Genomic DNA, 27,389 nt, shown 5'->3' with positions numbered 1-27,389 from the left:
TGAAAGCCCACTCTGCAGTGACCAACCCTTTCATTAGCAGAAAGAATCAAAAGCCTAGACTCGCCTTTGGGGAGGAGCATGTTGTGTGGATAGAGGCGAAATGGTCCGCAGTTCATTTTAGTGATGAAAGCAAGTTTAATGTATTTGGGTCTGATGGGAAACATTATGTTCAGCGACGAACTGGGAAAAGACTGAACCCAAAGTGTGTTAACAAGTGAGTGAAAGGTGGTGGAGGAAGTGTCATGGTTTGGGGAATGTTTTCTGCAGCAGGAGTTGAACCTCTCATACAGCTACATGGCAGAGTGAATGCAAGTGTGGATCAGAACCTTCTTCAGCAACACGTGGCTCCTTACTTGCATTCATCACTCAATCAGCCAGCAATTCTCATGCAGGACAATGCCCTCTGTCACACAGCAAAACTGGGAAAGCAGTTAATTGAAACAGAAAACATTGAAACAATGAAGTGGCTGCCCGAGTCCTGATCTAAACCCAATAGAAAACCTCTGGAAAATCCTTGGTGACTAAGTTATGCCCAAGAAACCCACAACAGTCAAAGAACCGTGGAAGGGACTGGAAGAAGAGTGGACCAAAATCACCAGAGCAGTGAGAGACTAGTGATATCATGTGGCCGCAGATGTGGTGAAGTCATTCACAGTGACATTCTGTACACGTCCTACTGATTGGCGACTGTTGTAACCTTCAGAAAATGTAATTATAATCTCTGTGCTACAGTCATTTCGGTTCTCTAATTATGATCACGTTTTGGGAAAAGAAGGGAATTTTGTTTACTTACCGTAAATTCTATAGCTACTGCCTCCGGAGGCCACACAAAGTATTACACTTTAAAAAGTGTAACCCCTCCCCTCTGCCTATACACCCTCCCGGGCATCACGGGCCCATCAGTTTTGGTGCAAAAGCAGGAAGGAGGAAACTTATAAATTGGTCTAAGGTAAATTCAATCCGAAGGATGTTCGGAGAACTGAAACCATGAACCAAAAGAACAATTCAACATGAACAACATGTGTACACAAAAGAACAAACAGCCCGAAGGGAACAGGGGCGGGTGCTGGGTCTCCCAATAGGAGCTAGAAGAAAAGGAATTTACGGTAAGTAAACAAAATTCCCTTCTTTGTCGCTCCATTGGGAGACCCAGACAATTGGGACGTCCAAAAGCAGTCCCTGGGTGGGTAAAAGAATACCTCGATAAAAAGAGCCGAAATAACGGCCCCCTCTTACAGGTGGGCAACCGCCGCCTGAAGGACTCGCCTACCTAGGCTGGCATCTGCCGAAGCATAGGCATGCACCTGATAGTGTTTCGTGAAAGTGTGCAGCCTCGACCAGGTAGCCGCCTGACACACCTGCTGAGCCGTAGCCTGGTGCCGCAATGCCCAGGACGCACCCACGGCTCTGGTAGAATGGGCTTTCAGCCCTGAAGGAATCGGAAGCCCAGAAGAACGGTAGGCTTCAAAAATCGGTTCCTTGATCCACCGAGCCAAGGTTGACTTGGAAGCCTGCGACCCCTTACGCTGGCCAGCGACAAGGACAAAGAGCGCATCAGAGCGGCGCAGTGGCGCCGTGCGAGACACGTAGATCCGGAGTGCTCTCACTATATCTAACAAATGCAAATCCTTTTCACATTGGTGAATTGGATGAGGGCAAAATGAAGGTAAGGAGATATCCTGATTGAGATGAAAAGTGGACACCACCTTAGGGAGAAAGTCCGGGACCGGACGCAGAACCACCTTATCCTGGTGAAATACCAGGAAAGGGCCTTTGCAAGACAGCGCTGCAAGCTCTGACACTCTACGGAGTGAAGTAACCGCCACTAGAAATGCCACCTTCTGCGAAAGACGTGATAGAGAGACATCCCGCAGCGGCTCAAAAGGTGGTTTTTGAAGAGCCCGTAGAACCATGTTGAGATCCCAGGGTTCCAGCGGACGCTTGTAAGGTGGGACTATGTGGCAAACTCCCTGCAGGAACGTGCGGACCTGCGGAAGCCTGGCTAGACGCTTTTGAAAAAACACGGAAAGCGCCGAGACTTGACCTTTGAGAGAGCCGAGAGACAAACCCTTGTCCAATCCCGATTGAAGGAAGGAAAGAAACCTGGGTAAGGCAAACGGCCAGGGGATAAACCCCCTCTCAGAGCACCAGGCTAAGAAGATCCTCCAAGTTCTGTGATAGATCTTGGCTGACGTTGGTTTCCTGGCCTGTCTCATAGTGGCAATGACATCTTGAGACAACCCTGAGGACGCTAAGAGCCAGGACTCAATGGCCACACAGTCAGGTTGAGGGCCGCAGAATTCAGATGGAAAAATGGCCCTTGAGATAGCAAGTCTGGTCGGTCTGGGAGCGCCCACGGTTGCCCCACCGTGAGATGCCACAGATCCGGGTACCACGACCGCCTCGGCCAATCTGGAGCGACGAGGATGGCGCGGCGGCAGTCGGACCTGATCTTGCGCAACACTCTGGGCAGCATTGCCAGAGGAGGGAATACATAAGGCAGTTGAAACTGCGACCAATCCTGAACTAAGGCGTCCGCCGCCAGAGCTCTGTGGTCCTGAGACCGTGCCATGAATGCCGGGACCTTGTTGTTGTGCCGAGACGCCATGAGATCGACGTCCGGCGTTCCCCAGCGGCAACAGATCTCTTGAAACACGTCCGGGTGGAGAGACCATTCCCCCGCGTCCATGCCCTGGCGACTGAGGAAGTCTGCTTCCCAGTTTTCTACGCCCGGAATGTGAACCGCGGAGATGGTGGAGGCTGTGGCTTCCGCCCACAGCAGAATCCGCCGGACTTCTTGGAAGGCTTGACGACTGCGAGTGCCGCCCTGGTGGTTGATGTACGCAACCGCCGTGGCGTTGTCCGACTGTATGCGGATCTGCCTGCCCTCGAGCCAACGATGGAACGCCTTGAGGGCTAGATACACTGCCCTTATCTCCAGAACATTGATCTGAAGGGAGGACTCTGTCGGAGTCCAGGTTCCCTGAGCCTTGTGGTGGAGAAAAACCGCTCCCCATCCTAACAGGCTCGCGTCCGTCGTGACCACAGCCCAGGATGGGGGCAGAAAGGATTTTCCTTTCGACAGAGAAGTGGGGAGAAGCCACCACTGAAGCGAGGTCTTGGCTTCCAGAGACAGAGAGACGTTCCTGTCTAAGGACGTCGGCCTCTTGTCCCATTTGCGGAGAATGTCCCATTGGAGAGGACGCAGATGAAATTGCGCAACTGGAACTGCCTCCATTGCTGCCACCATCTTCCCCAGGAAGTGCATGAGGCGCCTCAAGGGGTGCGACTGGGCCCGAAGAAGGGATTGCACCCCTGTCTGCAGCGACCGCTGTTTGTCCAGCGGCAGCTTGACCATCGCTGAGAGAGTATGAAACTCCATCCCGAGGTACGTCAGTGACTGGGTCGGAGACAATTTTGACTTTGGAAAATTGATGATCCACCCGAACCTCTGGAGAGTCTCCAGAGCAACGGTCAGACTGTGTTGACAAGCCACCCGTGAGGGTGCCTTGACTAGGAGATCGTCTAGGTAAGGGATCACCGAGTGGCCCTGAGAGTGTAGGATCGCTACGACGGATGCCAGGCCGAAAGGCAGTGCCACAAACTGAAGGTGTTCGTCCCCGATGGCGAAACGCAGGAAGCGTTGATGCTCTTGAGCGATCGGCACATGGAGATAGGCATCTTTGATGTCGATTGATGCTAGGAAGTCTCCTTGGGACATCGAAGCGATGACAGATCGGAGGGATTCCATGCGAAACCGCCTGGTTGTCACATGTCTGTTGAGCAATTTGAGGTCCAAAACGGGACGGAATGAGCCGTCCTTTTTTGGCACCACGAACAGATTGGAGTAAAAACCGCGACCGCGTTCCTGAAGGGGAACGGGGATCACCACTCCTTCTGTTTTCAGAGTGTCCACCGCCTGAAAAAGCGCAACGGTCCGCTCGGGGGGCGGAGATGTTCTGAAAAAACGAGTCGGAGGACGAGAGCTGAACTCTATCCTGTAACCGTGAGACAGAATGTCTCTCACCCATCGGTCTTGGACATGTGGCCACCAGGCGTCGCAAAAGCGGGAGAGCCTGCCACCGACCGAGGATGCGGTTTGGGGCGGCCGAAAGTCATGAGGAGGCCGCCTTGGAGACGGTGCCTCCGGTGGTCTTTGGAGGACGTGACTTAGACCGCCATGCAGAAGAGTTCCTCTGACCCTTCTGTGGCCTGTTGGACGAGGAGGGTTGGGATCTGGCTGAGGGCCGAAAGGACCGAAACCTCGCTTGAACTTTCCGTTGCTGAGGTCTGTTTGGTTTGGGTTGGGGTAAGGACGAGTCCTTTCCCTTGGATTGCTTAATAATTTCATCCAATTGCTCGCCAAACAGTCGGTCGCCAGAAAAAGGCAAACAGGTCAAGAACTTTTTGGAAGCAGAGTCTGCCTTCCATTCGCGTAGCCACATGGCTCTGCGGACTGCCACAGAATTGGCGGATGCTACCCCTGTACGGCTAGCCGAGTCCAGGACAGCATTCATGGCGTAGGATGCAAATACTGAGAAGTCAAAGATGTTACTTGTGGCGCAGCGGTACGGGTGACCGCATTAATCTCAGACAGACAAGCTGAGATAGCCTGGAGTGCCCACACAGCTGCAAAGGCTGGGGCAAAAGACGCGCCTATGGCTTCATAGAGCTCCTACTGAAATCCATCTATCTGCCTGTCCGTGGCATCCTTGAGCGATGCACCGTCAGCCACTGCTACTACGGATCTAGCCGCCAGTCTAGAGACTGGAGGATCCACCTTGGGACACTGAGCCCAACCCTTAACCACGTCAGCGGGGAAGGGGTAACGTGTGTCATTAAGGCGTTTAGTAAATCGCTTGTCCGGGAAAGCCCTGTGCTTCTGGACAGCATCTCTAAAGTTAGAGTGATCGAAGAAAGCACTCCGGGTACGTTTAGGAAACCTAAACTGGTGTTTCTCCTGTTGTGAAGCCGAATCCTCTGTAGGCGGAGTTGGGGGAGATAGATCTAGCACCTGGTTGATGGACGCTATAAGGTCATTTACTATGGCGTCCCCTTCAGGTGTATCCAGATTGAGAGCAACGTCAGGGTCAGAGTCCTGAGCTGCGACCTCCGCCTCCTCCTCTAGAGAATCCTCAAGCTGAGACCCCGAACTGCGTGATGAAGTCGGGGAAGATTCTAAGCGAGCCCGCTTAGCTGGTCTGGGACTGCGGTCCGTGCCGGAGTCCTGCACGTAATAACTAGAGGCCACACCAGGAACACGCTTAGTCGCAGACCGAGAGGTGCCTGGGGGTGATCCCGCAGTGCCCGGGGCCTGTGTAAGGGCCGGTCTGGACTGCAAAACCTCTAGAAACTTAGCAGACCATTTATCCATAGACTGAGTCATGGAATGAGAAAGCGACTCAAAGAGTTTGTCGGCTAAAACCGCAAACTCTGTCCCTGCCATCTGGACAGGGGGGGGCGGCGGTTCTACCTGGGCCGAGGGACCCCCTAGTGCCTCAGGCTCCGGCTGAGCGAGTGCCACAGGGGCCGAGCATTGCTCACAGTGAGGGTAGGTGGAACCTGCAGGTAACATAGCCGCACAAGAGGTACAGGTAGCAAAATAACCCTGTGCCTTGGCCCCCTTGCTCCTTGTGAACGACATGCTGTTGTCTCCCAGGAGCGTGATCACTGAGGGTATATAGCCACAAGTGAACAGTACAGCTGAACCGGAAAAAGTATACAAATATAATGTATCTATATACAGTTCAGCACCCTAGGGGGACCAGCACCGGTAACCGGTGTGGCTTACCAACCGCTCCAGCGGTGTGTGGCCACCAGATTCCCTGCCACGGGTCTCCCAGAGCTGTTGCCAGAAGTCCTCCACCGGCAGGATGTGTTAAAAGATGGCTGTCGGCGTTCACAGGGGAGGAGGGAGCCGTGGGCGTAACTTACAAAAGTGCGGGAACTGGTGCCCCATAGGGATTAGTGAGGGGGGAGGAGGACAGCAATGTGTGCTCCAGCCCTCACTGTCGGCGTCAGACCGACCGTCCCGCCCTTGCCCCTGACTGGCAGGCCCGGGGGCGGGCGTTTAATGTACTAGGCCGCAAAAGCCGGGGACTAAAGTAAAAACCGCGGCCGGCAAGCAGGCACGGTCGGCGCGGTAGTCCCGGACATAAAACAACACTGCAGGCGCTGCAGCGTCTGAGGCCCAGGTGCTCCATGCACCGTCCCAAAGGGGACACAGAGTACCTGTAGTTGCAGGGCCTTGTCCCTGACGATACTCAGTCTCCTGTCCGGCAGATACCACCAGGGGCTGCGGAGGGAGCCCGGTCCCAGTGCCTGGATGACCGGTTAGGATCCCACTTCACCCAGAGCCCCTAAGGGATGGGGAAGGAAAACGGCATGTGGCTCCTGCCTTTGTACCCGCAATGGGTACCTCAACCTTAACAACACCGCCGACTCAGTGGGGTGAGAAGGGAGCATGCCGGGGGCCCTTAGGGGCCCTCTTTTCTTCCATCCGAAATAGTCAGCAGCTGCTGCTGACTAAAATGTGGAGCATTGTGTGCATGTGTGCCTCCTTCAACACAAAGCAAAAAACTGGTGGGCCCGTGATGCACGGGAGGGTGTATAGGCAGAGGGGAGGAGTTACACTTTTTAAAGTGTAATACTTTGTGTGGCCTCCGGAGGCAGTAGCTATACACCCAATTGTCTGGGTCTCCCAATGGAGCGACAAAGAAATAAAAGTTTAATGTTGATAAACTTTGGCTCTTTTGTAAAACAATGTCCTAGTGGCATGGTGCACCCCTAAGGCTGCTTTCACACATCAGTTTTTTGCCATCAGGCATGATCCGGCGAAAAAACGGATCAGTCGCATCCGTTTTTTCCATCCGTTTCTTGACGGATCCGTTTTGATAGTGAGCATGCCCAGTTCAAAAAAACGGATCCGACAGCCGTAATCCGTTTTTTGCCGTATTACGCCAGATCCAGCGTCCATAGGCTTCCATTATAAAACACGCCGTATGGTGCGATACGGTTTTTCACCGGAGACAAGAAACGTTCACCTCAACATTCCATCCGGCCGCTGGACAAGCAAATTGTGACTGATCCGGCGAAAGCTGGATGGAACGCAAGACCATCCAACGCAATCCGGCACTAATAGAAGTCTATGGGGGGGAAAAACGCATCCGGTTCAACAGGCGCCGGTTGCGTTTTTCATGTTTCTGCCGAATTGTGCCTGATGGCAAAAAACTGATGCGTGAAAGCAGCCTTCGGCGATGTTAAAATTTTGGTTGTTTTGCTTCCGTCAGGTCAGTCGTTTTTGAGATGTCAACTGACGCAACGGATGTGTTATTTCACAGGATTCCGTTCACAGGAATCCTGTGAAAAAAATGATCCGTCGCGTCCGTTAGGCTACTTTCACACTTGCGTTATTTCCCTTCAGTCACAATCCACCCTTTTGGAAAACAGCGGAATCCGTTAAAGGGAACCTGTCACCAGAAATTTAGCTTGAAACCTAAAAGTTCCCCCTCTGCAGCTCCTGGGCTGCATTCTAGCAGGTTCCTGTACTTTTTGTGGCCCCTTTTAAACCAAATTAAATACTTTATAAACTTGTACCTTTTGCTATGTAAATTTTGTAAATCGTCCATGGGGGCGGGCTCTCTGCTGACCATTGCTGTTCCTCCAGCACATTGACGCCGTCCCCCCGCGCTCCATTTCATCCATCAGGACGCCGCCCACTGCGCCCGAGGTGCCGCCCACGCCAGGATCGCTGGTGACGTGTGTCACAAGCACGAGATTATGGGCGGCGCTGTGATTGCATCGCAAGTGCCCACCCATAATCTCGTGGACGCACTTTCCCCCACTGCCTCCAGCGTTCTGCGCAAGCGCTCGCCGGCTAAATGACCTGACTTCACCTCATTCCCATCTTACCCTGCAGCAGAGCAAGATGGGAAAGAGGTGACGTCGGGTCATCTGGCCAGCAAGCGCTTGCGCAGAACGCTGGAGGAAGAGGGGAAAGTGCGGTCACGAGGTTATGGGCGGCACTTGCTGATGACATTCACAGCGCCGCCCATAACCTCGTGCCTGCGCAAAACGTCACCAGCGGTCACACGTGCACACAGTGCACAGTCCCGCTACAGTCGCACAGCGCATGCGCGGGACCACGGGCGCCCAGGGGCGGCGTCCTGAGATATGAAATTCAGCGTTGGGGGCGGCGTAAATCTGCTGGAGGAACAGCAACGGTCACCAGAGAGCCCGCCCCCATGGACGATTTACAAAATTTACATAGCAAAAGGTACAAGTTTATAAAGTATTTAATTTGGTTTAAAAAGGGGCCACAAAAAGTACAGGAACCTTGCTAGAATGCAGCCCAGGAGCTGTAGAGGGGGAAACTTTTAGGTTTAAAGCAAAATTTCTGATGACAGGTTCCCTTTAACGGATTCTGCTGTTTCCCATAGACTTGTATGGACGACGGATTGTGCCAAAGTTACCTGCGTTGCTTCCGTTGACCGACACTGCATTGCTTCCGCCGAGCAGAAGCAACGCAGCATGTAACGTTAATTGCTTGCGTCAAAATGACGCCGAGCAGCGGATTCCGTTGCTTCCGTTAAAATTTATAATGGATCCCTATGGTAGCGGATTCCGTTGCAAAGTGCTTTACAACGGAATCCGCTGCTGGATTCCGCTAATTTCTACTGAGCATGCCCAGAATGAAAAAAAACCAAAACAAAACAAAAAAAAACAGAGCAGATGCATTCCGTTAGACGGACGCCAAGCGGATGCAACGGGTCTGTTATTTCACAGGAATCAGCTAACGGATTCCTGTGAAATAACGGATCCGTTGCATCCGTTGACACCACAAAAATAACGGATGCGTCAAAACGACGCACCAACGGACCCAGCGGATTTCACCCAACGCAAGTGTGAAACTAGCCTTACATCCGTTGTGCATCCATTTTTTTTACTTGATCCGTCGTGATCCGTTTGTGTTTGGGACAGCCCATTGGGTGTGTCAAACATGCTGGGCATGCTCAGTAGAGCATGACGGAATCCAGCACTGGATTCCATCAAGAGACGGATTACGACGGCATCCAGTATCATAGACATCCATTATAGCTTGTGACGGATTGTGACGGATTCCTGCAAAGTCCGTTTTTTTGCTGCTCCACAACACGTTACATGCAGCGTTGCTCCCGCCTGACGGTCAGTCAGTAAACGTCTGATCCGTCAAGCGGTGGATGCAACACATGGACATCCGTCGCTAATAGAAGTCTATGGGGAAAAAACAGAGTCCTGCAAAATATTTTACAAGATACCGCAATTCCTCAAGGCGACGGAAGCAAAAGAACGGAAATGTGAACATCGCCTTACAAAAAAAACCTTCAAATGGTGATCAATGTAGCTTACATTCATTCTGTAAATTGTTTCTCCAGGAATGGAGACAAACTCTAGCGCAGCGCCACCTATTGGAAGTAGCGATCCTAAAAGTCACAAGTGGATTTTTAACAATCCTTTGCATATTACTTAGGATATATATGCCAGATCAGAATCCCAATTTGCAGACACTGTTTCGGGGTGCTTGTCCCTCGTCAGTGCAAAGTATGGGGTGTCTGATCTGGCTCTGGCTGTAAAAAGCAAGTGATCAGATTTTGTTCTCTAATTTTGATCTCTAGTGTACATACACACAGTGTCTACGTGGATTTCAGGCAGGCAGTGGAAAGTCAATTTACCTCTGCAGAACTGGGTCATGTGTACATTGGCACAAACCATGAGCCTAAATAATGTCACACGTCTATGTCAACATCACGGAGAACAGAGGGCCTGTGTCCGCTCATAGTGACAGGGACCGAGTATTTCCATGTGCACAGTTCAAAAGTCAGATTCTACTGCTAGAATGTACGAGGCGCTGAGGAAAACAACATCCTGCGGGGCTGGATCACTTCTGGACATTGTTTTGCCCTATACATGATCAATAACATTGATGCTCTCTGCTGCATTACAAAAAAGTACAGCGTCCGGTATACCTATTGAATTTCACATAATGTTAAGGGTGCTTTAGACGCTGCGACATCGCTAGCGATAGCACCCGCCCCTGTCGTTCGTGCGACATGTGGTGATCGATGCTGTAGCGAACAATATCGCTACGGCAGTGTCACACGCATATACCTGCTCTGCGACGTCGCTGCAGAACAATCCCTCCTTTAAAGGGGAGGTGCGTTCGGCGTCACAGCGACGTCACAAAACGGCCGCCCAATAGAAGAGGAGGGGAGGAGCTGAGCGGCTGGAACTTGCCGCCCACCTCCTTCCTTCCTCCTTTCCGATGGACGCAGGTAGGATGATGTTCGTCGTTACTGTGGTGTCACACACAGCGATGTGTGGTGCCGCAGGAACGATGAACAACCAGCAGAATGAAACACCAACGACATTATGTTTTGGTGCGACGTGTCATTGATCAACGATTTTTGCCTCTTTTGCGATCAATGATAGTCGCTCCTAGCTGTCACACGCTGCGATGTCGCTAACGGCGCCGGATGTGCGTCACAAACACCGTGACCCCGACGATATATCGTTAGCGATGTTGCAGCGTGTAAAGCACCCTTAACTCCGCATTGCGAGAGACACTGGACCATCAGGGGGAACAGTGGGATGTGCCCACTACTTTGATATTGATAAGGATGGGTCATCAACAAAGTTGACCAAAAAAATGTGCAGGACCGCGGTCCAGCAGCCGTGTCGTTAGTCTGTGGTCACCATGTCTTGTGCGTGTCACACTGTAAAATGACATTGCACCAGGACTACTAATCAGGTCCTAGGCCTGGAGTTTAGAGAACTATATACCGTGCCTGGCATCTGGCTGAAAAGAACAAACAGTGAGGATAGTTTGAAAGGCTGTCTATCACATCCAGTTGGCTGCCAGGCAGGGTATACAGTCACTGCCCAATCTCTGGCGCTGGGTTCCCACTACCCCAAAAAACACATGTTTTGTTATACACATTTATTTCCTTTGGGTGTATTGGAACAACAGAAAGAAGGGAATTTTGTTTACTTACCGTAAATTCCTTTTCTTCTAGCTCCAATTGGGAGACCCAGACAGTGGGTGTATAGCTACTGCCTCTGGAGGCCGCACAAAGAACTACACTTAAAAGTGTAAGGCCCCTCCCCTTCTGGCTATACACCCTCCCGTAGGAGTACGGATTCCTCAGTTTTAGTACCAAAGCAAGAAGGAGGAAAGCCAATAACAGTTTCAAAAACAAATTCAATCCGATAACAAGATCGGAGAACTTAAGAAACAACATGAACAACATGTGCACCCGAAAAACGAAACCCTAAGAACAAATAGGGCGGGTGCTGGGTCTCCCAATTGGAGCTAGAAGAAAAGGAATTTACGGTAAGTAAACAAAATTCCCTTCTTCTTTTTCGCTCCTAATTGGGAGACCCAGACAGTGGGACGTCCAAAAGCAGTCCCTGGGTGGGTAAAAAGATACCACATGAACGGGCTGTCAGACAGCCTCTTCCTACAGGTGGGCCACCGCCGCCTGAAGGACCTGTCTACCTAGGCTGGCATCTGCCGAAGCGTAGGTATGCACTTGATAGTGTTTGGTAAACGTGTGCAGACTCGACCAGGTAGCCGCCTGGCACACTTGCTGAGCCGTAGCCTGATGCCGCAATGCCCAGGACGCACCCACGGCTCTGGTAGAATGGGCCTTCAGTCCAGATGGAATCGGAAGCCCAGCAGAACGGTATGTGTGAAGAATTGGTTCCTTGATCCACCGCGCCAGGGTGGATTTGGAAGCTTGCGATCCCTTATGCTGCCCAGCGACTAGGACAAAGAGCGCATCAGAACGGCGTAGAGACGCCGTGCGAGAAATGTAAATCCTGAGTGCTCTCACCAGGTCCAACAGATGTAAACCCTTTTCAAATTGGTGAACTGGATGCGGACACAAAGATGGCAAAGTGATATCCTGATTGAGATGAAAGGAAGAAACCACCTTGGGAGAAAACTCTGGAATTGGACGCAGTACTACCTTGTCTTGGTGAAACACCAGGAAGGGAGATTTGCAAGATAACGCCGCTAGCTCGGACACTCTTCGAAGAGACGTGACCGCCACAAGAAAAACTACCTTTTGTGAAAGCCGAGAAAGGGGAACCTCTTTCAAAGGCTCGAAAGGCGGCTTCTGGAGAGCAATGAGAACCTTGTTCAGATCCCAGGGTTCCAATGGCCGTCTGTAAGGAGGAACGATATGACAAACTCCTTGGAGAAACGTGCGTACTTTAGAAAGCCGTGCCAAGCGCTTCTGAAAGAATACGGATAGCGCGGAGACTTGACCCTTAAGAGAGCTAAGCGACAAACCTTTTTCCAACCCAGACTGCAGGAAGGAAAGAAAAATTGGCAATGCAAATGGCCAGGGAGAAAACCCTTGAGCCAAGCACCACGCTAAGAATATCTTCCACGTCCTGTGATAGATCTTAGCTGAGGATGGTTTTCTAGCCTGTCTCATTGTGGCAACAACTTCATGAGATAAACCTGAGGCCGCTAGGATCCAGGACTCAATGGCCACACAGTCAGGTTCAGGGCCGCAGAATTCAGATGGAAAAACGGCCCTTGAGACAGCAAATCTGGACGGTCTGGTAGTGTCCACGGTTGGCCTACCGTGAGGTGCCACAGATCCGGGTACCACGACCTCCTTGGCCAGTCTGGAGCGACGAGAATGGCGCGGCGGCAGTCGGACCTGATTTTGCGGAGCACTCTGGGCAACAATGCCAGAGGTGGGAACACATACGGTAGCCGGAACTGCGACCAATCTTGAACTAAGGCGTCTGCCGCCAGAGCTCGGTGATCGTGAGACCGTGCCATGAAAACCGGGACTTTGTTGTTGTGCCGTGACGCCATCAGATCGACGTCCGGCATCCCCCAGCGGCGACAGATCTCCTGAAACACGTCCGGGTGAAGGGACCATTCCCCTGCGTCCATGCCCTGGCGACTGAGAAAGTCTGCTTCCCAGTTTTCTACGCCTGGGATGTGGACTGCGGATATGGTGGATGCCGTGTCTTCCACCCACGTCAGAATCCGCCGGACTTCCTGGAAGGCTTGCCGACTGCGTGTTCCCCCTTGGTGGTTGATGTATGCCACCGCTGTGGAGTTGTCCGACTGAATTCGGATCTGCTTGCCTTCCAGCCACTGTTGGAAGGCTCGCAGGGCAAGATAGATTGCTCTGATTTCCAGAACATTGATCTGCAGGGTGGACTCTTCCTGAGTCCACGTCCCCTGAGCCCTGTGGTGGAGAAACACCGCTCCCCACCCTGATAGGCTCGCATCCGTCGTGACCACTGCCCAGGACGGGGGAAGGAACGACTTTCCCTGTGACAATGAGGTGGGGAGAAGCCACCAACGCAGAGAGTCCTTGGCAGTCTGAGAGAGGGAGACAGTCCTGTCGAGGGACGTCGATTTCCCATCCCATTGGCGTAGAATGTCCCATTGTAGAGGGCGCAGATGAAACTGCGCGAACGGGACTGCCTCCATTGCTGCTACCATCTTTCCTAGGAAATGCATGAGGCGCCTCAGCGAGTGCGACTGGCTCTGAAGGAGAGATTGCACTCCAGTCCGTAGCGAGCACTGCTTGTCCAGTGGAAGCTTCACTATCGCTGAGAGAGTATGAAACTCCATGCCAAGATAAGTCAGAGATTGGGTCGGGGTTAGATGAGACTTTGGAAAGTTGATAATCCACCCGAAACACTGGAGAGTGTCTAGTGCCACCTTCAGACTGTGTTGGCATGCCTCTTGAGAGGGTGCCTTTATAAGCAGGTCGTCTAGATACGGGATGACCGAGTGACCCTGCGAGTGCAGAACAGCTACTACTGCTGCCATGACTTTGGTGAAGACCCGGGGGGCTGTTGCCAGACCGAAAGGTAACGCTACGAACTGCAGGTGTTCGTCGTGTATGACGAAGCGTAGGAAACGCTGATGCTCTGGTGCAATCGGCACGTGGAGATACGCATCTTTGATATCTATTGATGCTAGAAAATCTCCTTGAGACATTGAGGCTATGACGGAGCGTAGGGATTCCATCCGGAACCTCCTGACTTTTACGTGTCTGTTGAGCAACTTTAGATCCAGGACGGGTCGATACGATCCGTCCTTTTTTGGGACCACAAACAGATTGGAGTAAAAACCGTGACCTTGTTCCTGAAGAGGGACGGAGGTCACCACTCCTTCCGCCTTTAGAGCGGCCACCGCCTGCAACAGAGCATCGGCTCGGTCTGGTGGTGGAGAAGTTCTGAAGAAACGAGTTGGCGGACGAGAACTGAACTCTATCCTGTACCCGTGAGACAGAATATCCCTCACCCAACGGTCTTTGACGCGTGACAGCCAAATGTCGCCAAAGTGGGAAAGCCTCCCACCGACCGCGGGTGTGGGAATCGGAGACCGCAAGTCAGGAGGACGCCGTCTTGGCAACGGTTCCTCCGGCTGTCCTTTTTGGGCGTGACTGAGACCTCCAAGAATCTGAGCGTCTCTGGTCTTTTTGAGTCTTTTTTGACGAGGCGAATTGGGACCTGCCCGGTCCTCGAAAGGACCGATAACCAGACTGACCCTTCCTCTGTTGGGGTCTGTTTTGTCTGTGTTGCGGTAAGGATGAGTCCTTACCCTTGGAGTGTTTGATGATTTCATCCAAACGCTCTCCAAACAATCGGTCACGAGAAAAAGGCAAATTGGTTAAGCACTTCTTGGAATGAGAATCTGCTTTCCAATGTCTCAACCACAGGGCCCTACGCAAAACAACGGAGTTGGCTGACGCCACTGCCGTGCGGCTTGTAGCGTCAAGAACAGCATTAATCGCGTACGACGCGAATGCCGCCATTTGCGAGGTCAATGGTGCTACCTGCGGGGCAAATGCACGTGTGACTGAGTCGACTTGCGCAAGCCCGGCTGAGATAGCTTGGAGTGCCCATACGGCCGCAAAAGAAGGCGCTAATGACGCTCCAATCGCTTCATAGATGGATTTCAGCCAGAGCTCCATCTGCCTGTCAGTGGCATCTTTAAGTGCCGCTCCATCTTCAACTGCAACCAAGGATCTAGCTGCAAGCCTGGAAATTGGAGGATCCACTTTTGGACACTGGGTCCAACCCTTGACCACCTCAGGGGGAAAAGGATAGCGTGTATCTTTAAGCCGTTTAGAAAAACGCCTTTCAGGATAAGCGTGGGGTTTCTGGATTGCGTCTCTAAAGTCAGCGTGGTCCAGAAAAGTGCTTAATGTACGCTTAGGGTATCTGAAATGGATTCTCTCGTGCTGCGAAGCTGACTCCTCTACAAGAGGAGCTGGTGGGGAAATATTTAACATCTTATTGATGTTAAATATAAGATCATTAACTATGGCGTCACCATCTGGTGTATCTAGATTGAGAGCGGTCCCAGGATCAGAATCCTGGTCAGTTACGTCCGCCTCATCACCCATAGATTCATCTCGCTGGGATCCTGACCATTGAGATGAATGTGAAGGCCCGTCATAGCGAGCCCGCTTAGGCTGCCCTGGGCCATCGTCCGAGTCAGAGTCTTCACCCTGAGGTGTATATGCCCGTCCCGGAGCTTGGAGGTAATTCAGCTGAGGGGGACCAGGGGGCAATGATTGCACAGTGTCCGTGGCCTGAAGTACAGGCCTAGCTCGCAATGTGTCAAGAATTTGTGACATAGTGAGAGACATTCTGTCAGCAAAAGCTGCAAACTCAGTTCCTGTCACTTGGACAGCATTCACAGGTGGTACACCCTGGGTCACGTCCAGCAGAGGCCCCGGCTGTGCAAGCGCCGCAGGGGCCGAGCACTGCACACAATGGGGGTCCGTGGAGCCTGCCGGTAGAAAAGTCCCACATGCGGTGCAGGAAGCATATAATGTCTGTGCCTTGGCACCCTTGCGTTTTACGGACGACATGCTGCTGGCTCTCTGCAATGTGAGAGAGTCTATAGCCAAAGGGCGACCAGCGCTATGTAATACCAAGTATTTGTAAAAACAAAATACTAAGAATACTACTGGCACAAGAGGGGGTGAGCCCTTAGGGCTGCTTACCGCCCGCTGAATAGCGGGTAAGAGGCGAAGAATTCCTTGTCTGGGTCTCCCCGGCTCCCCTCTGCAGCTCAGCGTGTCAGCAGGAATGGCTGCCGGCGTCTGTGGAGAGGGGCGGTCCGTGGGAGTTCCCAAACAAAAGTGCGGGAAACAGTGTCCCTTCTGTGCCGATTGTGAGGGCTGGAGTATGTAAAAACGACTCCAGCCCTCGGCGCTGATGCACTGGCCAGCGTCCCGCCCCTCTCCTGACTGGCAGGTCTGGGTTCGGGAACGAACGGAAGCAGGCCGCAAAAGCCGGGGACTCGAGTTATCAGCGCGGCCGCCGTAAAAGCGCGGGCCGCGCTTAAGTCCCCGGCGCACCACAAGTGCCAGCCGCGCCGCAGTCCCAGCGGCCGGCGCGACCGATTCCCAGAAGTGTGCCTGCTTCAGCGAAGCTGAATGAGGCCATGGCACAAGCGCCGCAGCGCTGATGTCCCCCGGCGCACTACAACACCCAGCATGCTGCGGTGTGAGCGCCAAATGCACGGGGACACAGAGTACCTTGAGGAAGCAGGGCCATGTCCCTGATGTACTCCGCTCCATCCAGCATCTTCTCCAGGGGCTGTAGATGGAGCACGGTCTCAGTGCCTGGAGACCAGTAAATCCCACTTCACCCAGAGCCCTGTAAAAAGGGATGGGGAAGGAATCAGCATGTGGGCTCCTGCCGCCGTACCCGCAATGGGTACCTCAACCTTACAAACACCTCCGACATACAGTGGGGTGAGAAGGGAGCATGCTGGGAGCCCTGTATGGGCCCTCTTTTCTTCCATCCGACATAGTCAGCAGCTGCTGCTGACTAAAAACAATGGAGCTATGCGTGCGTGTCTGACCTCCTGCGCACAAAGCTAAAACTGAGGAATCCGTACTCCTACGGGAGGGTGTATAGCCAGAAGGGGAGGGGCCTTACACTTTTAAGTGTAGTTCTTTGTGCGGCCTCCAGAGGCAGTAGCTATACACCCACTGTCTGGGTCTCCCAATTAGGAGCGAAAAAGAAAAAGAGAAAAAAAGGCAAATTGGACATAGATTCACACAAAATCCCAAAAAAGGGGCTGAATAAAATTGTTGGCACCTTTCCAAAATTGTGTGTAAACAACTTTGTTTCAAGCCTGTGATGCTCGTTCAAGCTCACCTATGGTAAGTAACATATGTGGGCAATATTAAAATCACACGTGAAATCAGATAAAAAGGGGAGAAGTTGCCCCAATCTTTGCAGTGTGTGTGTATATATATATATAAAAATAATAATACGTTTTATTTCTATAGCGCCAACATATTGTGCAGTGCTTTACAATTAAGAGGGGACATGTACAGACAATATGAGACAATACAAAATAACAAAAGTAAGATACCAGGAGGAGTGAGGGCCCTACTCGTAAGCCTATAGTCTATGAGGAAACAGGGGAGAGACAAAAGGTGAATGGGGGGGAAAGAATATATATTATATATATATATATATATATATATATATATATATATATATATATATATATTATATATATATATATACACATATATATATACACACACACACACACATACATACATATATGTGCCATACTAAGCATGGAGAACAGGGATTAGAACTGTTTGAGGATTTGAGAAGCTAAATTGTTCAAAAATATCAACAATCTTAATGTTACAAGCCCATCTCCAGAGATCTTGATGTTACTTTGTCCATGGTGTGCAACATGAATCAAAAGGTTCACAACCTATGGCACTGTAAGGTAATCTCCATGGTCAGCAGAGGGAAATTGATGAAATATTGCAACGCAGGATAGTCTGGATGGTTGATAAGCCACCACAATCAAGTTCCAATGAAATTTAAGCTGTCCTGCAGGCTCAGGGTGCATCAGTGTCAGCACAAATTGTTTGGCCACATCTGAATGAAATGAAATTATACGGCAGGAGATCCAGCAGGACCCCACTGCTGACACAAGGACATAAAGCTAGACTGCGGTTTGCCAAAGTGTACATAAGCCAAAATCCTTCTAGGAAAGCGCCTTGTGGACAGATGAGATCATGACAGAGCTTTTTGGTAAAGCACAGCTTGAGACCTACAAAGAAAAGAACAAAGGACCTACAAGCAAATATGGTGGAGGCTCAAAGATGTTTTGGGGTTGTTTTGCTGCCTCTGGCTGTGTGCAAGGCATCATGAAATCTGAAGATTACCAAAGGACTTTGGGTTGCAATGTAGTGACCAGTGTCAGAAAGCTTGGTTTGCGTCCTAGGTCATGGGTCTTCCAGCAGGACATTGACCCCCCAATATACTTCAAGAAGCCCAAAAAAAATAGCTGGAAACAAAACGCTGGAGAGTTCTGAAGTGGCAGCAATGAGTCTGGATCTAAATCCCATTGACACCTGTGGAGAGATCTTAAAAATGCTGTTGGGAGAAGATGCCTCCAAATATGAGTGACCGGGGAACAGTTTATAAAGAAGAGTCCGAGATTCCAGGTGAGAGGAGGAAGAAGCTTGTGGACGGTCATAGGAAGTGATTGATTGCAGTTTTGTCTGGCCTATTTTTGAAGTTGTGTGAAATATATGTCCAATCTGTCTTTTTTCTACACTTTTTTGTGCTGTTCAGTACACACGAAATATGTGTATAACAAAATATGTGTAATTGCAATAATTATCTGGGAGAAATACTTCATTTTTCTGGAGCATTTTAAAGGGTGCCAACACTTTTGGCAATGACTGTATATTTCACATCTGTGATACTTATTAGAATAAAGCCCTGGTTTTTTTTATACTGGAAATCTGCACCCATCACCTATAATTCCTACGAAGGACTTTTTGGGTGTTTGTGTTTATTTACTTTCACTTACAGATTAGTGATGGGGGTGTCTCATAGACGCCTGTGTCATCACTAAGCTAAGAATTAGTAGCAGCTGTGGTCTGTTATTAACTCCTTATTACTCAGATTGCCACCACACCAGGGCAACGGGAAGAGCAGGGCCCAGCACCAGAATTGGCGCATCTTATGGATGTGCCACGTCTGGGGCGGCTCTGGGCTGCTATTGTTAGGCTTGAAAGGGCCAAATAATGATGGCCCTTGCCACACTAATCTCAGCCCCCAGTTGTTTGCTGTACCTTGGCTGGTTTTAGAAAAATGGGGGGCCCCACGTCATTAAAAATAAATCAATCAAAATTATATATTAGAAAAAAAAAAAAAAAGCGTGGGATGCCCTCTATTTTTCATAACCAGCCAAAGTACAGCAGACAGCTGAGGTTTGCAGCCTGGGGGACCCCACTTCATTTTTATTTTTACTAAAAAGAAAAAAAAAAAAAAAAAAGCTGGCCAGGCTAGCTATTCTGTTATTTCTATATATTCCTATATGTTATTTTTTTCCTATCTATTCTATATGTTCTATCTAATTTTCTATTGATTCTATGGTAGCTATCCAGAAAATATACTATCCTATTATATTTTTTATTCTCCTTTAAAAAATGCATTAACAAAATTGGAGCAAAAACGCATGTGTTTACCCCTTTTTTTTGGCAAACGGAGTGTTTCCAGTTGTCAAACCAAAAATGCAGCGTGCGCACATACTCTAAATGTAGAATCCTCACCCAGATCATCATCAAGTCCACCATATCTAAAAACACCCCATGTAGACTGCTTTGTAGTATTCATAGAAATGGGCGACAAACCACTAACTCACATTGTGGACCACTTTCTCCTCCTCGTCCAGACATGATCGATATAAGGTGCTCAGCAATAGCTCCATATGTTGGGTGCTATGATCTTCAGCATGAATCAACAAGACTACCAGGAGCTGTGCTGCCTTCACTCGGGTACCAGCGACCCAGTCTGTTATGTCGTGACTGACAGCAGGGAGAATTTTCGAGAGATTCCGGAATATCAGCTCGCGACATCCCAGGCCAGGTCTGTGCACTGAAACGAAAAAGTGGTAAGAATGGAAATATATCATATCAGATATATAATCTGCATTACATCATAAATATAATCTGCAATTCCTGGACTTCTTGGACTAGTGTCCAGTGGCAACTCATACCAATATAATCCCACCAAGCTCAGCAATACATGTGTATGACCTTTATTTCCAAGGTTAGAGCTCCTTTGTATAATATTGTCTGTACTGATAACAGAAGAACACAATCCAATGACTTTAGGCCTTAAAGGGAACCTGTCACCAGTTTTTTGGCCTATATGCTGCGGCCACCACCACCGGGCTCTTATATACAGCATTCTAACATGCTGTATATAAGAGCCCAGGCTGTGGATATAACATAAAAAACACATTACAATACTTGCCTAACGGTCATGCAGTCGGCCATATGGGCATCTCCGTTATCCGGTGCCGGCGCCTCCTCTTGTGCCCATCTTCGTCCCCTTTCTGAAGCCTGTGTGCATGACGCGGCTACGTCATACACACTCGCCGATCCTGCACAGGTGCACTACAATACTTTGATTTGCCCTGCTCAGAGCAGATCAAAGTGCGCCTGCGCAGGACTTCAATGCCGGCCAGTGTGGATGACATCGGACACGTCATGCACCGCGGCTAGAAAAGAAGGAGCACAAAGATGGCCAAGAGAGGCGGCGCCGGCACCGCACACGCCCATAAGGCCCACTGCGCGACCGTTAGGTAAGTATTATAATGTGTTTTTTATGTTATACCCCCGGCCTGGGCTCTTATATATAGCATGTTAGAATGCTGTATATAAGAGCCCGGTGGTGGTGGCCGCAACTTATAGGCCAAAAAAGTGGTGACAGGTTCCCTTTAACAACCTTTTTGGATTTTCTGATAATAAAGTTGGTCTTGGACTGTCTAAATGACATGTGAAAAAGTAACCTCAGCCCCCTGTTAACCCTTTGCAACTATGGCCCTTTGATCTACATTAAATATTTTCAAAGACACGGGCTAATATATTGTTGGTTGGGATGAATGCCTTCTAGTCACGGTCTTGCAGCCAGAAAAGATCCATGGGACTTAAATCCCCTGTTCTGGCAATCGTTGGAGTGACCTCACAGCTATCATCTATCCAGTAGATCTGTGAACACATGCTCCTTTGAATGGAGTACCCCCTATGCGGGTGCATATATATATTATATATAAAATATCTTAGAGATATTATATATATATATATATATATATATATATATATATATATATATATATATATATATATATATATATATATATATATATATATATATATATATATATATATATATATATACATATATATACATATATATATATACATATATATATACATATATATATATATATACATATATATATATATATATATATATATACACATATATATATACATATATATATATATATATACACATATATATATATCTCTATCTATATCTATATATACTAGAAGGTGGCCCGATTCTAACGCATCGGGTATTCTAGAATTTATTGTGTAGTTAATGTATGATTTTTGTTTATATATACACACATAGTTATATATACACACATGTTGCGCGGTTTGTGTGGGGTGCGTGTGTGTTTTGGGGGGAGGTATGTATTGTGCAGTGTGTGTGTTGCGCGGTATGTGCGTATATTTGTGTATGCTGCGATGTTTGTGTGTTGGGTGTTGTGTGTGTGCGGCGTTGTCTGTGTGTGTGGGTGTCTGTGTAGGGCGGCGTTTGTGGTTCCCAGTGTGTGTGTGGTGTGTTGTGCAGTGCGCGTGTGGCAGTGTGTGTGTTTTGGGGGGAGGTGCGCACCCCCATCGTGCTCCATCCCCCATGCTGCGCACCCCCATTGTGCTCCATCCCCCATGCTGCGCATCCCCCATTGTGCTCCATCCCCCATGCTGCGCATCCCCCATCGTGCTCCATCCCCCATGCTGCGCATCCCCATCGTGCTCCATCCCCCATGCTGCGCATCCCCATCGTGCTCCATCCCCCATGCTGCGCATCCCCATCGTGCTCCATCCCCCATGCTGCGCATCCCCATCGTGCTCCATCCCCCATGCTGCGCATCCCCATCGTGCTCCATCCCTCATGCTGCGCACCCCCCATCGTGCTCCATCCCTCATGCTGCGCACCCCCCATCGTGCTCCATCCCCCATGCTGCGCACCTCCATCGTGCTCCATCCCCCATGCTGCGCACCCCCCATCGTGCTCAATCCCCCATGCTGCGCACACCCCATCGTGCTCCATCCCCCATGCTGCGCACTCCCCATCGTGCTCCATCCCCCATGCTGCGCACTCCCTATCGTGCTCCATCCCCCATGCTGCGCACCCCCATCGTGCTGCACGGTCACACATCAGACAGTATACATGCACACATCTGATCGCATACACTCACACCCCACTTCTGCCTGTGCCCTTCGGTGGGCGGTCCCAGCAGCTGTGCTGCACGCCGTGCTCCTCTGCCTTCTACCGACACGCACACACCCGATCGCATACACGCACACACCCAATCGCATACACGCACACACCCAATCGCATACACGCACACACCCAATCGCATACACGCACACACCCAATCGCATACACGCACACACCCAATCGCACGGGAGCCCACACCAGCGTACGCCAGCAACCCAAGCAATGCGAGGGTATGTGTCGGCTGGGTTGCCGGCGTACGCTGGTGTGGACTCCCGGGGGTACAGCCCTCACCTGGGAGTCGGGGCTCCGTGTCGGTTCGGGAAATGCGTGCGGGGGGGCGGGGCCAGGGCGGGCGTTACTCGATGTGTACCATGGTTACCAGCGTACCCCGCCCCCCGCACGCACGGGAGCCCACACCAGCGTACGCCGGCAACCCCAGCAATGCGAGGGTATGTGTCAGCTGGGTTGCCGGCGTACGCTGGTGTGGGCTCCCGCGGGTACAGCACTCACCTGGGAGTCGGGGCTCCGTGTCGGTTCGGGGAATGCGTGCGGGGGGCGGGGCCAGGGCGGGTGTGCAATGCGTGAGGGGGGCGGGGCGTGGCTAAGTTGCCAATGCGTGCAGGGGGCCGGGGCGAGAGGCCAATCCGTGTGGGGGGCGGAGCCTGGGTAAGTGGCCAATCCGTGCGGGGGGGGGGGGGGCGGAGCCGAGGCGAGCGGCCAATGAGAAGCTTGTCGCGGTAACATAAGAATTTTGGAGCAAGACAGACAGACAGAATAAGGCAATTATAGATATAGATATAGATATATTATATATATATATATATATATATATATATATATATATATATATATATATATATATATATAATCTATCTATCTATATATATATTGGGAGACACTAGAACTAGGACCGATTTACATGGTGGTCTGAACGCACCCTAATTGTAATGTATTCTACACATGGCCACTCACGTCCAGGTGGATAGTCAGGAGGATAGGGTGCGCTGAAATCCATCTTATCTTTTAAATCATCTTCATTTTCTTTTTCCCACTGTAATCCAACTTTCTGCCAATAATCTAGGGCGGTCTGCCTAAAATTGGGGAAAAAGAAAAACAGATGATAAACTAAAATGGCAAGCACAAATACATCCCATTAACATTTTCAGAAAATAGTGAAGCAACTGCGCAAAAAATAAAAAAATTAAATGACAAACCTATAAAGAAGGGAATTTTGTTTACTTACCGTAAATTCCTTTTCTTCTAGCTCCTATTGGGAGACCCAGACAATTGGGGTGTATAGCTTCTGCCTCCGGAGGCCACACAAAGTATTACACTTAAAAGTGTAAAGCCCCTCCCCTTCTGCCTATACACCCCCCCGTGCATCACGGGCTCCTCAGTTTTGGTGCAAAAGCAGGAAGGAGGAAACTTATAAATTGGTCTAAGGTAAATTCAATCCGAAGGATGTTCGGAGAACTGAAAACCATTCAACATGAACAACATGTGTACACAAAAGAACAACAGCCCGAAGGGAACAGGGGCGGGTGCTGGGTCTCCCAATTGGAGCTAGAAGAAACGGAATTTACGGTAAGTAGAAGGGAATTTTGTTACTTACCGTAAATTCCTTTTCTTCTAGCTCCTATTGGGAGACCCAGACGATTGGGTGTATAGCACTGCCTCCGGAGGCCACACAAAGCATTACACTAAAAAGTGTAAGGCCCCTCCCCTTCTGGCTATACACCCCCAGTGGGATCACTGGCTCACCAGTTTTAGTGCAAAAGCAAGAAGGAGGAAAGCCAATAACTGGTTTAAACAAATTCACTCCGAAGTAACGTCGGAGAACTGAAAACCGTTCAACATGAACAACATGTGTACCCGAAAAACAACCAAAAATCCCGAAGGACAACAGGGCGGGTGCTGGGTCTCCCAATAGGAGCTAGAAGAAAAGGAATTTACGGTAAGTAACAAAATTCCCTTCTTCTTCGGCGCTCCATTGGGAGACCCAGACGATTGGGACGTCCAAAAGCTGTCCCTGGGTGGGTAAAGAAATACCTCATGTTAGAGCTGCAAAGACAGCCCTCCCCTACGGGGAGGCAACTGCCGCCTGCAGGACTCGCCTACCTAGGCTGGCGTCCGCCGAAGCATAGGTATGCACCTGATAATGTTTGGTGAAAGTGTGCAGACTCGACCAGGTAGCTGCCTGGCACACCTGTTGAGCCGTAGCCTGGTGTCGTAATGCCCAGGACGCACCCACGGCTCTGGTAGAATGGGCCTTCAGCCCTGATGGAACCGGAAGCCCAGCAGAACGGTAGGCTTCAAGAATTGGTTCTTTGATCCATCGAGCCAGGGTGGCCTTGGAAGCCTGCGACCCCTTGCGCTTACCAGCGACAAGGACAAAGAGTGCATCCGAGCGGCGCAGGGGCGCCATGCGGGAAATGTAGATTCTGAGTGCTCTCACCAGATCCAACAAATGCAGATCCTTTTCATACCGATGAACTGCATGCGGATAAAAAGAAGGCAAGGAAATATCCTGATTAAGATGAAAAGAGGATACCACCTTAGGGAGAAACTCCTGAATGGGGCGCAGCACTACCTTGTCCTGGTGGAAAACCAGGAAAGGAGCTTTGCATGACAGCGCTGCTAGTTCAGACACTCTCCGAAGAGACGTGACCGCTACCAGAAAGGCCACTTTCTGTGAGAGTCGAGAAAGTGACACATCCCTCAGAGGCTCGAAAGGCGGCTTCTGGAGAGCAACGAGGACCTTGTTTAGATCCCACGGATCTAACGGCCGCCTGTACGGAGGTACGATATGACATACCCCCTGCAGGAACGTGCGTACCTGAGAAAGTCGTGCTAGACGCTTCTGAAAAAACACGGATAGTGCCGAGACTTGCCCTTTAAGGGAGCCGAGCGACAAGCCCTTTTCCAACCCAGATTGCAGGAAGGAAAGGAAAACAGGTAACGCGAATGGCCAGGGGGATACTCCTTGTGCAGAGCACCAGGATAAGAAAATCTTCCACGTTCTGTGGTAGATCTTAGCAGAAGTGGACTTCCTAGCCTGTCTCATGGTGGCCACGACTCCTTGGGATAATCCTGAAGACGCTAGGATCCAGGACTCAATGGCCACACAGTCAGGTTCAGGGCCGCAGAATTCCGATGGAAAAACGGCCCTTGGGACAGTAAGTCTGGACGGTCTGGAAGTGCCCACGGTTGGCCGACCGTGAGATGCCACAGATCCGGGTACCACGACTTCCTCGGCCAGTCTGGTGCGACGAGTATGACGCGGCCGCAATCGGATCTGATCTTGCGTAACACTCTGGGCAAGAGTGCCAGAGGTGGAAACACATAAGGGAGCCGGAACTGCGACCAATCTTGCACTAAGGCGTCTGCCGCCAGAGCTCTTTGATCGCGAGACCGCGCTATGAAGGTCGGGACCTTGTTGTTGTGCCGCGACGCCATTAGGTCGACGTCCGGCACCCCCCAGCGGCGGCAGATTTCCTGAAACACGTCTGGGTGAAGGGACCATTCCCCTGCGTCCATGCCCTGGCGACTGAGGAAGTCTGCTTCCCAGTTTCCTACGCCCGGGATGTGAACTGCTGATATGGTGGATGCTCTTTCCTCCACCCACATCAGAATCCTCCTGACTTCCTGGAAGGCTTGCGGACTGCGTGTCCCTCCTTGGTGGTTGATGTATGCCACCGCTGTGGAGTTGTCCGACTGAATTCGGATCTGCTGTCCTTCCAGCCACTGCTGGAAGGCTAATAGGGCAAGATACACTGCCCTGATTTCCAGAACATTGATCTGAAGCGTGGACTCCTGCTGAGTCCACGTCCCTTGAGCCCTGTGGTGGAGAAAAACTGCTCCCCACCCTGACAGACTCGCGTCTGTCGTGACTACTGCCCAGGATGGGGGCAGGAATGATCTTCCCTGTGATAATGAGGTGGGAAGAAGCCACCATTGCAGAGAGTCCTTGGCCGTCTGAGAAAGGGAGACTTTCCTGTCTAGGGAAGTTGTCTTCCCGTCCCATTGGCGGAGAATGTCCCATTGAAGTGGGCGCAGATGAAACTGCGCGAACGGGACTGCCTCCATTGCTGCCACCATCTTCCCTAGGAAGTGCATGAGGCGCCTTAAGGGGTGCGACTGACCCTGAAGGAGAGACTGCACCCCTGTCTGTAGTGACCGCTGCTTGTCCAGCGGAAGCTTCACTATCGCTGAGAGAGTATGAAACTCCATGCCAAGATACGTTAGTGATTGAGTCGGTGCCAGGTTGGACTTTGAAAAGTTGATGATCCACCCGAAAGTCTGGAGAGTCTCCAGCGCAACATTCAGGCTGTGTTGGCATGCCTCTTGAGAGGGTGCTTTGACAAGTAGATCGTCTAAGTAAGGGATCACCGAATGACCCTGAGAATGCAAGACTGCTACCACTGCCGCCATGACCTTGGTGAAAACCCGTGGGGCTGTCGCCAGACCAAATGGCAGAGCTACGAACTGGAGATGGTCGTCTCCTATTACGAAACGTAGAAAACGTTGGTGCTCTGTAGCGATCGGCACGTGGAGATAAGCATCCTTGATGTCTATTGATGCAAGGAAATCTCCTTGAGACATTGAGGCAATGACGGAGCGGAGGGATTCCATCCGGAACCGCCTGGCGTTCACATGCTTGTTGAGCAGCTTTAGGTCCAGAACAGGACGAAACGAGCCGTCCTTTTTTGGAACCACAAAGAGATTGGAGTAAAAACCTTGCCCTTGTTCCTGCAGAGGAACAGGGATCACCACTCCTTCTGCTTTTAGTGAGCACACCGCCTGCAGAAGGGCATCTGCTCGGTCGGGATGTGGGGAGGTTCTGAAGAACCGAGGCGGAGGACGAGAACTGAATTCTATCCTGTACCCGTGAGACAAAATGTCTGCTACCCACCGGTCTTTGACCTGTGGCAGCCAAATGTCGCAAAAGCGGGAGAGCCTGCCACCGACCGAGGATGCGGCGGGATGAGGCCGAAAGTCATGAG

The 27,389-nt window shown here is 50.7% G+C and overlaps 1 protein-coding gene across 1 annotated transcript in view; it reads right to left on the bottom strand.

Annotated features, from left to right (window-relative positions):
• Positions 1-27,389, bottom strand: part of DNAAF5 (dynein axonemal assembly factor 5) — a 134,169-nt gene that overhangs the window by 84,425 nt on the left and 22,355 nt on the right. The window contains exons 4-5 of the mRNA XM_075319758.1: positions 23,359-23,477; positions 19,733-19,965 (exon numbers count right to left, since the gene is read on the bottom strand). Coding sequence (XP_075175873.1) covers positions 19,733-19,965; positions 23,359-23,477 — 352 coding nt within the window. The remainder of the gene's footprint in view (positions 1-19,732; positions 19,966-23,358; positions 23,478-27,389) is intronic.

This window comes from Anomaloglossus baeobatrachus, chromosome 7 (assembly GCF_048569485.1).
Source record: "Anomaloglossus baeobatrachus isolate aAnoBae1 chromosome 7, aAnoBae1.hap1, whole genome shotgun sequence".
Taxonomy (NCBI): domain Eukaryota; kingdom Metazoa; phylum Chordata; class Amphibia; order Anura; family Aromobatidae; genus Anomaloglossus; species Anomaloglossus baeobatrachus.
Note: the sequence above shows the minus strand (reverse complement) of the source record. Positions and strands in the feature narration are given on the sequence as shown.